The sequence below is a fragment of the Corapipo altera genome, unplaced genomic scaffold (assembly GCF_003945725.1).
Source record: "Corapipo altera isolate COAL_440 unplaced genomic scaffold, ASM394572v1 60, whole genome shotgun sequence".
NCBI classification, from domain to species: domain Eukaryota; kingdom Metazoa; phylum Chordata; class Aves; order Passeriformes; family Pipridae; genus Corapipo; species Corapipo altera.
The window spans coordinates 3,015,661-3,031,835 of NW_020884912.1; the positions used below are offsets into that span (position 1 = coordinate 3,015,661).

The window sequence follows — 16,175 nt, forward strand, 5'->3', positions numbered from 1 at the left end:
GAGAGGGTTAGCTGGATCTTAGCTAGAAATACTTGCCTGAGTCAGGAAGCAGGCATGGAAGGAAGGAAATTAAGTGAAGACATCTGTGTGGCTTAGCTTTCAGCAGCTCTGCCTGGGGTAGGGGTGGGAGAGTCATGCCTAAGATGACATAACGTATTTTGTCTTTCGTGAGTTGAAAACAGAGGAAAATGCGAAAGCGAAGCATGGTCTGTGTCACGCATGGTTGGGGCATATCAACTACATAATGGAGCAGTGTCTGTGCTTTCTGCTCTGCCTTTCACGCCCCAAAATAACTCTTCAAGACAGAGAACTGAGGAGAATGTGATATGGTCCAAAAACTGATCTTGGACTTTTTTCGCAGACGACTGAGCCAGAGGCCAACTGCTGAAGAATTGGAGCAGAGGAACATACTGAAACGTAAGTCCTGATTCTGTTGACGTTTAACCTGAAGCCAGCTAATTTGGGTTAGTTTTGATGTACATTTGGTGTTTTTTATAAACATCAACTATTCTGTGTATGCATCATTAATAATTAAAAATAACAAAGGGCATCATAAATGCAAATAAGCATGGAAGTCTGTAACAACATCTAGAGCTGCAGAAACAGTTCTTTAAAATCAGAGTCAGTAAATCTGCAAGAATGAAAAACCTATGGGGAAAAAAGACCCAGATGCTGAACGATATTCCAAACAGAGAGTCAGTCATACCACTGTAAGTTAGTAAGGGCATAGCTTGATTAGCTTTTCTAAAAATCTTCACAGCAATCTACACTAGCTGGAGCCTTTATTTAATTTAAAAAAGAATGCAGTGTGACTCGGGGTTATTTCCTGAATGGTCTCCTGAAACTCTTCCTTTAAATCAGCCAAAAACTTGCTGGTAGATCCTCAACATGTAATATTTTAAAGGGACAAAATACTGTTTAGAGACTCTGATCCAAGTTAGGTTAGTAGATACATTGCCACCAGCTTCAAGGGAAGCTAGACTGAGTCCAAATTTCATAACCTCATGAATGAACAGGAAAAAAAATGGCAGTTTCTTTACTCACATTGAAGTGGTTTGAATACTAAAAAACAAAAAGGTGTTCAACTAATTGTTGTTACTCTGGAAACAGAAAGCAACATAAACAAGTTCTTGCCTTTTTAAGTTAGTAAATGCATAATTCCAGGAAAATTTTAAAAAATCAATGCAGGAAAAAAAGTATTCCTTAATGATACTTTATATATAATGTCTCCTTCTCTTGTTCAAATAACTGCATTGTATAGAATCATAAAAATGTGTTAGCAGAAGATTAATTCCCTGAAAATTAGCAGAATTCATTGATTAAATACTTCAAAAACAAATTCTTAGCAGATTAATGATTAATGATAGTGTTAATGCCCAGCATCTTTTTTTTTCTGTTCATGTTATGACACATGGCAGACAAAGAGAATGTGGCACTGTCAGTGCAAAGAGGAGAAAAGACTAAACAGCAGAGTGGTGTGGGCAACCTTGAGTCTGCCAGAAAAAGCCCTCTCTTAACAGCTGTGCTTGTGCTGTCTACCCCTAACTCCCATAACCTACTGCTGGAGGAAGTCAGGGGCAGAACCCAGGGAAATAGTTGGCACATCCAGATATACTGTCTCACAGGCAGGTAGCAGAACAGCTGGAGGAGGGGGACGTGCAACGTGACTGATGCCAAGGCTCAGGCGAGGAGGGACAGAGGCCAATTCTCCAGGCAGCTCATGTTGTCATCCTGGGACCTGTGAACAAACACATGTCATGCACCACCTGGCACTGGTACGTGCCCAGTAAACACTGCTCTGGCACTAGTGAAGGTGGCTTGGGGGTGGTGGGGGTCCTGGGCAGCTGCTTTGGCAGCAGTGTTTGAACCAGTGTCAGCAGAGAGGCCAACACTGGGTGCCTTGCAGACATTTCTAAGGGTCATGTTGCCAAGCACAGCAGTCACACAGTGCCCTGAAGATCTCTTACATTTCAGAGGAATTATCCTCTGAGTAGCATTAGTTTCTTTTTTTAATTGAGTAAAGGCTCTTAAATGACATGGATGTTTGAAAATACTACCCTGAATCCAGAATCATGTTGTATTTCCTAAATGGAATTTTTGTAGCTTCATTCCTTAGCCCAGATCTGCCCCAAAACATGTGTGTCTTGGTAGACAAACAGCTTCCTAATTACAGGAAAGAGTAATGTGGTATTTCCAAGGCATTCCAATTTTTGGTGAACCACAGCAGGAAAGGAGAAAATTAAAATAGTTACATAATTAAAAAAAGGGAGCACAAACATGTTCTATCCTTAAACAAGTAAATATAAATAGTGTCTGGTTTGTGCATCACTTTCTATCCTTCCTCTAGACTTCTGAGAAGGAGAATTATAATAAATATAATGGAGCGTACACAAAGAGAGACTTAGGAAGCGATAATAAAAAGAGAGTGAAGCTCTGCATAAGCAGGTCAAGCAATTTGCAATAGCCCAGTTCAGAGCATGCACACACACAGACTCACAAAGGAAAACCTAGCAAGCTCTCAAGTAGACTAAATAGGATTTCCTCTGCAGTTAAGGCTGAAATCTCCCTGATTCAAGTGTCATGTCTGGTACCATGATGTTCCTATTACACGTGTAACTGCATTATTGCCCATCCTGATGGGAAGAAATGAGGCAAAATGTGGTTGGACAGCCAGTCTTAATACATGAATTGAACACTTCCTCCCTCTGTGCTGCTGCAATAATTATGAGTTATCCTTATCGAACTACTATGGCAAAGCATCCATTGCACAGGTTTCACTACTTGCTGATGGCAACAGTAAGATTACAGCAGTCACAGCAAGGAAACAGAGAGCAGGGACAACTGGTTCTTCAAGAGTCCTTCATTGAAGTATACCTAATTCACTGACTCATATTTAAGTCAAAGGCATGTAGTGAGAGAAGTCTAGGCCTGTAGGGTTAGTTTGAAGACTAAAGAACACTTTTTGCAGTTAATACTTGCTGTCCAAGTTTATGAGGAATGATGTCTCAATCCCCTCCATGCACCACCCCTGTGCCACTTCATAGATGGATGCAAGTCCAGTTGTCAGCCTGGCACAGTCAGGGTTGCATAAATTTGTCACAGAAATGATGGCTGGGTAGACTCTGAGAGCCTCAGATTGCATTGGAGACATTTCACTCTGGAACAGAAATCAGGCCTGGAAATTGTATACCTGCACCCACCCACCCTGATATACAGGTCAAGAGTAACACCGTCTCCTGAACACATAAGATAAAATGAAGCGTCAGTTTTATAGCTTCACAAGATTGGCATGACTTAACTTCAAAGTAATAGCTAAAACAAAGTCACTTTCGAGTTTTGGAAGAGAATGTATTCCTAATTTCCAGCTTTTACCTAACCAATGTCTTCAGCCTGCCCCGCTGTCTCTGAAGGTGGGTGGCTGAGCTAAGAGTGAGGAGAAAAGAAAGACATCGGATGCCAAGGACAAAAGCGAAAGGCCATAACTAAGTTTTATCCTCTGCTGCTTGCAGTTCTACCCTGACTCTCTGTGGGCTCTATTTAGTGCTGTGTCTCTCTGGCTTAATCATACATGGATTTATTAGTGGCTCTATTTCTGAAAGTAGGCATTTGCAAGATCAACTCCTTCAAATCTGAGACACAAAGGGAAGAAAAATATTGCTAGAGGATCAATTGCTTGAAGCAAACCCAGCCCAGCAGGGGCAGGCACCACTGAAAGAGGAAAATTACATTTATCAGTGTAGGTATTCTGGTGATCACTTAAAAAGCCATCTGTGACTCCCTGCTGACTTGTGTTCTTTTTACTCCAGTATCATTCTTTCTGAAAATGTAAGCAGTATTTTTTGTAAAATGGTACTTAAAGATCAGAAGTGTAGTATGAAACATCATAACATTGAATGGCTCTTTGTCTACTTTGCTGGAGGTTTCCCAGTCCTGCTGAAGTCAGTGAGCAGTTGTGATAGACCCATCAGCCTGTCCTGAGCAGCAAGAAACCTGGTTTCCAGCCTAGCCCTTCTCACCTCCTCAGAGGCCTCTGTGGTCTCTAAACTTTAGGTCTCATTTCTGTGTGGGGAAAGCCCCAATTTTGTATGCATTGATTTGAAGCATTGCATCCCCTCCACTGTGAGCAGACTTCTGTTAAGTTCAGAGCTCCATATATTATTTCTGGCTTGTTGCGGTTGGTTAGTGGGAGTGCTGACTTGTGCTCTCACAGCTGAAGAAGCTACAGCTGGTGGTTTGTTACTGCCACTCTGCCAGAGGTGTCTGCTCTTTCCACAGGTTCAGCAGAGAGGAACTAATCTCCTCCTTGAGTTTAATTCAGTCCAGAGTTGAATAATTTACATCAAGGCACCTATCCTAAACTGGCCTTTGAGGTCCATAATCTCCCCTGCAGAGTTATTCCTGCCTGAACTAGTCCTGTCTGAGTGAAAAGCAGATCACAGCAGGGGCACAGAGTACTTAGTGGAAAAACTGATGAGTTGTGTTTGCTCTTACCTGTTATGTACTGGGATGATTGGAGTAAGGAGCATTTCAGTCATCAATGAAGCAGTGGAAACAGATCCTAACTGGGATTTTAGTGACTTTTGGTAAAGTTCAATAGAAAGACATGCATGACAGCCTGCTCCTAAGCTGAATAAGAGTTGGCATATTCAAATGTTATTGTCCTCTTGAGGGAGAATAATTGAGGTGTGTCCTGGTAAGAACTTGTAGCGTGGGATCTTTTGGCTTAATGTTGAAAGTGAATTGCCCTAGGATATGCTTTTATGCTCCAGTGTGGTGCTGTGAAGGCTCATGATGGAAGGATACGCTCTCCTTAACTCTGCTCAGGTCATGGGAAGTAACACAATTTGCCTGGCACCTTTATTCTCAAGTTTTTTTCTATTATCTCCAAAAAGTAGCTGCAAGAAATTATTCTGTGGATGGAAAAAAAAAAAAGGATGTGTTTCTTTTCCAGCCATTGACCTTGCAGCCTTGCAGAATCCGACCATATCGTAGCTGAACCCCTTGAGGCTACCAGGCCTGTGGGCAGGGAGATAACATTTTCTGAAGAGCTGGCTCACTGCCCAGCCCTTCTAGAAAGTGACACACATGAAAAGGTGCCAACATAGGGAAAGGAAGGAAGCTGTAGCTGTTTTATGAAGCGTGTGAAGAAGCACAGTGGCTACAGATCGAGGACGTTCACTAGACCCAGAGGCATATACTGTGCATCAGAGAGGTCCTGAAACATTAATATACTAATGGAAAGGCTTATTTTGTTGCATACTGTGCATGCCTGATGAGTTCACAGTCTGAGATCCCTGTAAATCTTTTACAGCCCGGAATGAGCAAGAGGAGCAGGAGGAAAAACGAGAGATTAAGAGAAGATTAACACGTAAGGTGAGAAGCAACTTGGATCCTATTATGACACTACTGTAACTTTCTCCCTACTGCACAGTTGTTTACCTTTTTCCTTTTCCTCATCACCGTTTTCAAATGTAGAGTGTGAAAGAAGTCTTAAAAGAAATCTTTAAAAGAAATCAGCAGTGTTACAGGGTATAAGTCCACAGAGAGTGAAGGGAACCGCTTTGCAGGCTATTGCTGGTAACATTTCAAACAGGACAAAAGAAGATCTAGTCTTCATCCCTGAAGGAGCTTTGAATAGTGAAGGATAGAGAGACCAGCATTTACAAGGACCAATTCTCCTTGTAAATGTAATGGCTGCTGCAGACATTACAGAGAGCAAAGTTAAAACAATGCTGATTGCATTTTAAAATTCCATCACAAAACCCCCCATAAACTGGGAACTAAACATTTTCTGGAAAGGGAGATTGTCAATTGAGGTATTTAAACTAAATAGAGAGAAACATTTGCAAAATTGTCTTCTGCACTATACACTATCTTGTATTGGCAGGGAAGGACAAACAAAACACCATCATTTGGGTTTGGTTTTCCTGCCATTTGAAAGTCATTTACTCTTCAAACTGAAGAAGTCATTTCAGATACACACATTCAGTTTCACAGCTGGTGTAAATGTCAACAGATGCCCCAATTTACACGGTGAACAATCCATCCTGTTGTTGCAGATAAACTTTATTTCACCACTGACGTATTTCCTATCTCCAGAGGTGGAGACAGCCCCCTAAAAATTCACATCCTTGTGAAGCAGCACCATTCCCTTCCTGTACAATTTTAGGTGGTTTAGTCTTTTTGATGTATGTGATCACAACTTTGGTGGTATAAATAGTAACAAGGAAAGGACTCTAAATATGCATGGAAAGGTTACATTCAGAGAACTGGATTGCCTTCTTTCATGATTAAAAATCTCATGCCTTAGAGTTCAAGTAAATAGGCAGAATTACTGGTCACCAGTGGGGGGATACTGCTGTGTCTGCAGGAGCTAATATTGTGGCCCAGAGAGCTGTATTATTATTTTTAAAACACTTAAATTCCTGACCACAATGACAGGGATGGTTTTGCATTCCCTCATAGCACAGCCTGAAAGAAAAGATCCTAACTGCATTGCAGATGTTTCATGGGACATAGGCTCTGCACAAAGGCTAGGAATACGGTTTTTACCAGGCTTTAAATTTCCCTGTACATTGAAGGGTGAACATCTGCAGGAATCCAATCCAAGGCTTGATGCCATTTGAGGAACTGCTGTAAAAGATAAAAACCAAAGCTACCCATACCCAATCTGCTGCCTAAGAACAGAGGGCTTGCTACCTGAGCTGGCATCATCACCATATGGTTCCCATCCTCCACTACTTTGTAGGAAAGGTACAAAGCACATGAACTGTCTGCTGCAGGCAGAAGCCACAGCCACATGCTCAACTAAATGCCCAGGCTGCCACAGTATTGCAGCAGTGTCCGCTCCCTGAAACCTCAGCAGTTTTCTGTAAGATTTCTTGCTTTGTCTTGTTTGTACTTCTAAGCAGAAACAACGGGAAGAGCAGCATCAGTTCAAGTCCCTGGCAGTCAGCCCTTTAATGTACATACCCCTGTTCCCAGTCACATTCATTTTAGCCTTTTTTTGGCCTCCTCCCTAGTAAAGATTTTTCTCCCCAACCTTTGTAAGGTTGGTAGCAACCCGACTTAGTATTGTTGGATTTGGATCATCTTTTTAAGCCGTTGTAAATTGTTCTAGTGACACATGTAATTTTAATGAAAGAACCACAGGCCTGATCTAACAACAGATTTTGTTCTCACCTACCAAACCTACCATCATAAAAGCTCAGAAATCACTAGAGAAAATAAGTGAATAAACTTTGCAAGTGTTTTAGACAACAACTAGAAATGCCAACCACCTAGTGAATCCTGCAAAAATAGTTGTTATTCCCCAGCTGCGTCTTTCATGAGCATGTCCCAGATGTGTTGTTGTGTTTACAGCAGAGTGGCAGGCACCTTCTGTCGGTTTGTGCTGAAGTCTTATTACCAAAGGATTTTAAACCTCAGATCAAGCAGAAGTTTAATTGAGCACAGCAAGTGTGTTGCCCAGCCGCCCTTTCTGTTTGCACTGAGTTTTAAAGCACACACATACCCACAGGGTAAATTCAACATAAACAAGGTGTGCCATGTTGCCTCTTTTGTATCTGTGTGTAGTTGGTCATAAGAAGGGAAGGGGGTTCTGTAGGAGCCACTGATGTGACTTTTGACCTTGCAGGATAGAAATGCTACTGTCCTCAGTTTTTTTGGTGGCGACATTCCAACTCCAAGGAAACAATACGCTCCATCCATTAAAAAGCTATTCTTAAAATTCCTTCAGCACTGACATTTTGTTAGAGTATTATGATGATAAGTTGTAACATGACATAATGTAATAAGTAAGATTACCTTGCTAGGTCTAGATGCCTTAATAAAGTCAGCAATAAATATCCAGCTGAATTCATCATGTGGACAGGCAATTTCTAAAAAAAAAAAAAAAAAAAGAATTAAAAAGAAATCAGGTGACCTATAGCGAGCTGCCCCTTTAAGCACTTGTCACCCTCTCAGACTCATCTAACTCCAAATTAACTGGGGACAAGGAATAGCTGCCATTCAAAGAACAAAATGGAGGCAAATGCTGCTGGATAAGTTTCTCAGTAGTTTGTGTCCCTCCTGCCCGAGGAAGGAGAGGTAAAGCGTATTTGCCTGTCACTTGAGATGCTTATGGCTGGGTTCTGCCATCCAGCCACTCCTGTCCTCTCCCTCTCTGCACCTCAGGGCCCACTGAGCAGCTTCAGGCACATTGACTTGGAACATTTGAGTGGAAGGATATGCAGATTAGGAAGGTTTTTCTCTGAGCACTGGTCTTGACCCTAAGCCCATTTCATGAATATTAATGTCCAGAGGCCCTCTGGGAGAAGTGTTGCAGATGGGTCATGGCCACAGGGAATTCTGGGCCCCCAGGAATTACTACTAGGAATGTATCCTCTCTGAATTTGGCTGAGCTCCAAGGCAATTAAGACAAGGCTGAGTGCCCCTTGAGGACTTCCATTACAGAGAGAGAATCGTAGCCTGGATTACCAGGAGACATTACAAATCACTTGCAAAGAGGAATACAACTCTTCCTACCTTCTCTTCCCTTAAATGGCATCATGCTGCCCAATCCCCAGAGCTGTTTACTGCTTCCTATCACCCCACTGCCAATAGCGTATTTTTCCCCAAGGTCTAGCTCCAAAATGAATTATCTCAGAGTTGTAATATCGACAAGCAAAGTGGTGAGGTGTGGCTGTTTCTTAAAATGCATACAATAATCTGAAACCTTTGCTCCCATTAAATTCCTGCCCTGATACAATTTAAACTATCTGTTCACTGTGCCTCACTGGGAAATGCCTTGCTTGGTTGAAGATGTTCAATCTTTTCCTTGACCTCCACCGGCTTGCATCAGCACAGGTTGTTGAAAATAATGAACTCTTGTGAGAGGTGGGACTCATCAGAGAGAGGTGAGAGGGAGGCAGGAGGGAGGGGAAAGGTCAGAGAAGAAAAAAAGGTTAGCAGCTAATTTGGATAAACTGCATCTATAGTCAGAGGGAAAGGTCTTCGAGGCTGCTGCTCCTATGTCTTTACCACAAAAAGTGAGGAGCAAAGGAGAGAGGGGGTTGTGTGTGCTACTGCCTAGGGTCTGTAATTTTTCACCTTAGTTTCTTCCCTAAATAACAATCATAACATTTTAACGAGGCAACAGAGCAGGCAACGATGAAGTGCCAAGACAACAAGCTTCCTTGTTTGCTCCAAAGTGGAGCAAACTCAGCATTCTGCATTTGAATAAATCCCAAGACCAACCTGGCAATAGTACATCCCTCTCCTCTTTACCTGGTGTCAGTGCTTGGGCTTGCTTCATTTCCCATGCCGAGGACAAAGGGGTTTGTGTTAAACCTTCCCTTCCAAATTGCCTTAGTATCAAAGCTTGAAAAGTGCCCCTTTGTGTCTATATGTGATCCAGGATATACAGAGGAAAACTTGACCTCCTATGACAAGACATGAGAAGACCTGTCCTAATTTACTGCTTTTGCATTAGTACAAATCCATTCACTTCGTAAGGGATTTTTACCCTGGTTCACTGTGGTGGTTTGAGCCACCATAAAAATCCAAAATCCAATTTCCAGACTTCCCCCACCCCTTCCCACAATTTATCTCAACATTGAAGAGAAACTCTCAGGCAAGAGGCTTCTATAGGGGAAAGGGGGAGTATATATACATTTATTTTACACAAATAAATACTATACAAGCTAAAAGCAACTATATATATAATATTATACACTTCTATCGGTCCTTTTAAGCTTCTCCTTCAATTCAGTCCAGGAAAAACCCTTCAGGGCTGATAGGTACCCAGTCTCTCTCTCATGGGATTGTTCAGAGAACCTGAACACTCCCCCCACCAACCTCCAGCTGTTTGCTGAAGTCCTTTCTTCCTCACAAAATCCAAGAAGAAAGCTCTGAGTCCTTTCTCCTTGGTTCTGTGCCATCTGTGCTGTGTAATTCTCTCTCTCTCTCATACCTCAGTTCCATGCTGCTGTAGTTCAGCTTATCACACATATGCGTCTTGGAATCTTCATTCCTCATCCGTGTTTTTGGCTGTCCTGCATTTAAATCACTGCAGGGGTGTCCTCCGGGCCTGTCTCTGGTCCATCTCCAATTTCCCCTGGGGTTATCTCCCTGGCACCGGACTGCATTTAGCCCATCCACTTTGGCTCCAATGCCGAGCCTCCCCTCCACTTTACAGTGAGAGGGAAAGGAGAAGCTCCCCTCCACAGGCTAACTGCAAAAGGGGTGGGGGGGGGGGGGGAGAAGAGGGCTTGGCTCCTCTCTCCCTCTTACCTTCAGGTGTTGTGAATCCCTTCCTTCACAACACACACACTCACTCCAGTGCTGCCTCCAACCCTGGCTTAGGCAGAGTTGTGGGGCCGCAGGGTCCCCCTTATCCCCCGGAGGGGGAAGAAGGAGGCCCTGCCACCCCTGGCCTTCTACACCCACACACAGCAGCAGACACAGACCGATTGCCAACAATTTCCACCGGTTGTGTATATATGATTTTTCACAGGAGCGAACAAAATGGGCAGTGATTTGCCCTCCAGGGGAGACTGCTCTGGCACCCAATCACCTCTAGGCCCTCGACTTCCAGGGGGGCAATTTGAAACTATGACATTCACACTCAAATAATGAGTCACTTGCGACAAAATTATCCTGCTCCCTCGGCTCACAAATCTTCACAAATAGGTAAACAGAAAACTAAATGCCCAGTGGCGCACACAGAAAAAGTGCATACACACACAATAAATCCCTTTGACATTAACAGAAGTAAGTAAAAAAGGCTCCACTCAGTAAGAACCCTTTCTCCCTGCTTGGAGCACCACTGCCTTGTTCAGACAATTGCATCATGTCCTTGGCCGTGTCCTTTTACTGTAAGTTTTGAATGTGCCTGTTAGAAGAGCTCATTCTCAGGTGTTGTTCAAGAAGGACTCTGTAGCATCAAGCAATTTTGACCCAAGAGATCACAGCACACAGGTCATAAAAATGAACTCCAAGGTGAGATCTCAGGCGAGCTGTGCCCTCAACGTGGACACAGATTGAACTGAAACCTACAGTGGGGCTGCTTAGAGTCTGTTCTGCAAAACTGTTTCCCCAGCTGTTCAAGAGTTAAGGGACCTCTGGAAGCCCATACATACTGCAAGACCCTCGCACCTAGCAGCTGACAAGAAATCCCTGCAATGTCATGAGAGAGGCAGGGAAGTTTGTTAACTATTCAAATAATGTAACTCTAATTAATGGCTTTTAGAAAATCACCCAGTGTGGTTGTCCATCTCTTCAAATTTAGCATGATCAGACTGGCATTTTGGTTTAATGTACTGAATATATTTTGTGTGCGTGTCTTTATATATGGAAATATATGTAGATTTATGGCTACACATGAACTACGTGATATCAGCTATGGATTTCAGGACTCTTTCACAGCCAGAGCACTGGCACGACAGTCAGTGAACGTCTTTTTTCCTGTTCACAGCTCTGCCCCAGGCCTCCTAGGTCACCTTGAGCCAGTTGCTTGGTCTCTGTGCTTCACTTGCTTTCCCCACTCTATGGAGATGGAGACACTGCTTACCACTCTGATAGGGTGTAGAACTACCTGAAATTGCACTGGCTGTAGGTTTCAGAAGCAAAGGCATGGCATCTAAAAATAATATACAGCAATGGTTTTATGTCTTCAGATGAAGAAGCAGCTTTTAGTCTGTCTTACATTCAGGTGTCACCTGAGAATGAAAAACTTACATTAACACCAGTTTCATAATGTGCTTATGCCCTTGACATTTTTTCACATCTATTTCAGTGCATTGCTCTTCACACACCCCGAAGTTTCCCACTGAGTTTCAGTGCAGGTGATGCACCTGATTTGATTTTCTGCATTTGTAAATATGAGAACTTAAATGTTTCTCACTTCATCATGTGACCCTTAACATTTAGTATTATTTGTTTGATTTTACCCACACTCAGTGCACAAAGGAAACCAGATTAGCTGTTTAGGAACCAGTGAGGCACTGAGGTAAATACCAACAATGAATTTACATTGCCAGCAGAAGCATCACCATCTCTGTGGCCCTTGATGCTCCTGCCTTCCTCACACCTCCTAGACAGCAGCCTGGCATGGCATGTTTTACTGTATCAGCAGCCACCTGCCTTCTGCTTTTTACAAACTTGCACATCACTTGGATTAGCACAAACCTGAAAGCCAGCTAATGTCAGGAACTGACAGAAGCTGTGAAATAGAGTCGGTCATTTTTGAAAGTCCTCTTCCAGCTTAGAAAGCTTGTAGGAATTCCCGCTTCCCTTGTAGCCATTTAGCAACATAGAGTTTAATTCGCAGGATTTTGTATTTTGTTGGTGTGGTCATACTCCGTGCAGTAAGACATTTTTGGTTTGGTTTCTTTTTTAATTCCATTCCAATCTGAAGCAACATCTAGGCTATGTGCTAAGATGATAAAAGCTGAGAAGTGTACAGATAATATTAGTAATCCATCCTTAATTCATGCTGTTTTGGGAAAAGAAGCAGTTGATGCAAGTAAAGATGAAGTGTCACCCTTATCTTTGAAATTTTGGGGTGTAGTCATAATATTATTTAAGCATAAAGATTCCCTATTCCCATAGTCAGAGGTTAGATTTTCAATAACTGAAAGCAGATCTGTGCTGTTCTATCTGAATAATAATGTATCAGTGCTAACAAACCTGCAGCTCCTAGTATAAGGGCTGCTAGAAAAACCTGCCAGTTCGAGACCACATATAAGATGAGTTGTAGGACAGAGAGAACCCTCACTCAGCATAACTGTGATTATAATCCAAGTGCGGTATAGCACTTAGCTTTTCTTGGTTTTGTTTGCAGTGTGTATTTGGCTTGCAGGTGGCATAGGTGTAGGTATCAGAACTCGAGGCTGAAGAACCAATTCTAGTTAGAATTTCATTCTGTTAGAATGAAAAATAACATTTTTAAATCTAGATGTGCTTTGATCTACTTTATTGTGCCCTCTGGCTTTTCTGACACAGTACTCTAATTCAGAGATATGTTTATCATGTTGTCTAAAAAAAGGCAAAAAAAGTTATGCCTGCTGTTTATACATTTTGCCTTTTTTAAAAAGAAGTCCCCAAAACGTGTAGCCTGAGTTAAGAAGGGAATGTTTTTTGCTAACCTCATTGTATACATGCTTTTCGGTGACCTGAGCATGGCTGGCCTGAGCATGGGTATAGGAAATAGGGCTTTTCTTGGGAAGCTTTTGAGTGAAAGAGGAGGAATCTCGTGTGGCAGCCACATGCAGAGCAGCTCGCCCCAGGAAAAATCATGCTTCCCATAGAAGAAGATGGGTGTGAAAAACTGTTTAGTTTTAAGATCTCTGCAATATTCAGGAGTTTCAAAGTTGTTTTTCAAACCAGCAATGAGTTTTCCCCCACTATTAAGTGTCATAATTTATCCTAAAATGGCTTTGGAGACAACACATGAACTGCTGAGCTGTGACTTGACTGATGCCAGCTGTCCTAGACAAGGGCATCATGTAACAGAGTGTAGAGCTGTGCTCCTCTGGTAGAGTTGTTACACTCTCTTTCCCTGATTTCACTGGGGTTTGTGTGTGCAAAATGGCTGCGCTGAAGCCAGGAAGGATAGAATTTCCATCCTGATTTCCATTCTCCTGAGCATCTCACAGGCAGGGCATTAGTGCAGTTCTGCAGGCTCTCCATTTGAGATGTTTGAACTTGGTTTGTGGGTGCATGCTCAGGGCTGTTGTAAGGAGAGCAGCCCACTGTCACCTGCCATCTCAAGAGAAGAGAAAGACAACCATTCATGCCAAGAACAAACACACAAGCTCAAAGCCAGAAACAGGATGGGCCAGTTGAGCTTTCTTGCATTGGCACCCAGATGCTAGAGAAAGGTGGGATTTTTCACCCTCCACTTAGTATCCTGGCTGTTTTGAATCTTAATTCTTCCTGGAAGATGAAATGCCGGGAACTGAGAGACTTAATTTGGGAGGAAGGTGGATTCAGGAGCATAAATGATGTTGCAGAATAATCTCAAACATTTTATGAAATATTTAGACCTTTTGCTCTTCACAAGGGTGAAGTACTGCAAATCACACCTATTTCTAGTGAGTGGGAATGATACATTTTGTAGGTACTTGTTATCAGGATATTATTTCTTCTGATGTATCCTGGTTATAAATGTTTCAGTCTAACAGTGAAACTTATTCAGTTAAGCTGCAGCCACATGCACGTATCTATGTAGCACCTTCTTCAGAAACGGTTGCATAATTGCTTTTGACATTAAGCAGCATGCCGTGCATCCAAGGAGAATTGATCCCTGAAAGCTAATGCCTGTCCCTATCCATATAACTGGCTGTGCAATACATGGACTATGAGCATACTACTCTTCTACTCTTTCTAATTTGAGAGGAGTTTTGACTGTGGCTGCCTATTCTGCTGTAGAATTTGAAAGAAATGCTTTGTAATAATGAAGATGCTTTCCTGACATGATAGAATCCACCCTTGACTTTTTTTTTCCCCCTCCTTTTTTTTTGCTTATAGCATGCAACATAAATTGTTAAAAGCCAAATATGCTGTGACACAAAATAGAGCAGTCAATAGTGAAAAGTTCAGTGAGCACTAGTCATCCTGCCTGCCTTTTCTAGAGGTAAAGACAAGTCTGCAGGGTATCAGAATCATAAAGTAAGTCGTTTGTCACCGTTTGCACATAATTCAGGGAAGGAGGCACTCCATGCCTTGCCCTGACTCTAGCGAGGCAGCACAGGACCACACACACAGAGCAGCAGAAGGTTGGGGAGTGAACAGCCTGTGCAGGTAGTTTTAAAGTTGCATTGTGGTCTTTATCTCTTCCTGGGACATCAGTGCACTAGGAGGCTTTCTTGCATTACATCTTATTTCTGCCAGGGGTGATCAACCTCAGCCAGGGATTGGGATCTCTAGCCACAGCTGTTTCCCAAAGAACAGTGGACTGCTCTGGCAGCAAGATAGGATGATATTTACAGTGCTGTAACAAGAGGGCATCTCCCCGGTAGCAATTCTGTGAAAGGTGGATAAAACAAAAGTACTGGGAATGTGTGAACCCTCTTATTACCATAACGATGGTTGTAGTAAAATAAATCCCCAAGCAGCACTCTGCAGGGGAAAAGAGAAGTCCTGATGCCTTTTTCCACTCCTTCCTCAAACCTGCAGCTGAGTCAAAGGCCCACAGTAGAAGAGCTACGTGAGAGGAAGATCCTCATCCGCTTCAGTGACTACGTGGAAGTGGCAGATGCGCAGGACTACGACCGGAGGGCAGACAAACCCTGGACACGACTCACAGCCGCCGACAAAGTAAGTGGAGCAACTTTGGAAGAGCCATGACCTGAACAGTCAGAGAAAGTAGCAGAAAGTGGCATCCCTTGGGTCCCACAGGTCCCATGGTTGTCAAGGAATAAACCTCCACCTGACTTCCCTTCCCAGCACACCTGTGGTTTTCTTCCCATTCACAAGGTTTGTTTGTTCGAATCATAACTCTTTGGCAAGAAGGTTTCTATATGCATGGAAACCAGGAGAGGGAAGGAATCCCAAGCCCTTTGAGAAAGGTCCTTTTTACAGTGATTTTGTAAAAATCACTTTTTACAGTGATTTTGGTGTTAATGCTGCCAGCTGAGAGCTCCAGCAAGACCTAGCAGAGCAGTGTGCCAGAATTTCTGTACCAGGACAGGACAGAACAGATTAGATTTGGGTGTGAAAATGCCAGCAGGTCAATTTGCAAAGGTATCTCCGTCCCTCCAAAGCCAGGTAACTTCTCTCTGGTGTGTTACAATAGGGGCCTTTGCTTGGGATTTCTACCACAGAGTATTTTAAGCACTGAACTGAAATTATGTGAGACCTGCGATGAAGAAAAGGCACACATTTGATACTGATGGCATTGCCTTCTCAGCACCAAAGAGACTTCCACTAAATGGTGTCTCTGTTGTCAGTATTGGTGGCAGAGAGGTTAAATTGATGGCAAATTATATCAATAACATTCTGAAGGTCTTAATGGTGCCTCAGGAAAAAAATTTAAATGTTCTATGGATGCTTTTAAGGACTCTGAGGCTGATCAGTGATTCCCATGCTTACAGTTGCTCTGTGATGCCCTTGTAATTTTAAAGACTTTCAGGTGCCTCAATTCAAGCCTTGACTATTTCTTTGCAATGGAACTCACTCATGCAGCAATGGAG

The 16,175-nt window shown here is 42.8% G+C and overlaps 1 protein-coding gene across 7 annotated transcripts in view; it reads left to right on the forward strand.

The window, feature by feature from the left end:
• The window catches only part of PHACTR1 (phosphatase and actin regulator 1), a 303,990-nt gene that overhangs the window by 278,798 nt on the left and 9,017 nt on the right, over positions 1–16,175 (forward strand). For all 7 annotated transcript variants that reach the window (XM_027654036.1, XM_027654034.1, XM_027654039.1 and 4 more), the window contains 3 exons: positions 362–417; positions 5,312–5,373; positions 15,160–15,300. In XM_027654036.1, coding sequence (XP_027509837.1) covers positions 362–417; positions 5,312–5,373; positions 15,160–15,300 — 259 coding nt within the window. The remainder of the gene's footprint in view (positions 1–361; positions 418–5,311; positions 5,374–15,159; positions 15,301–16,175) is intronic.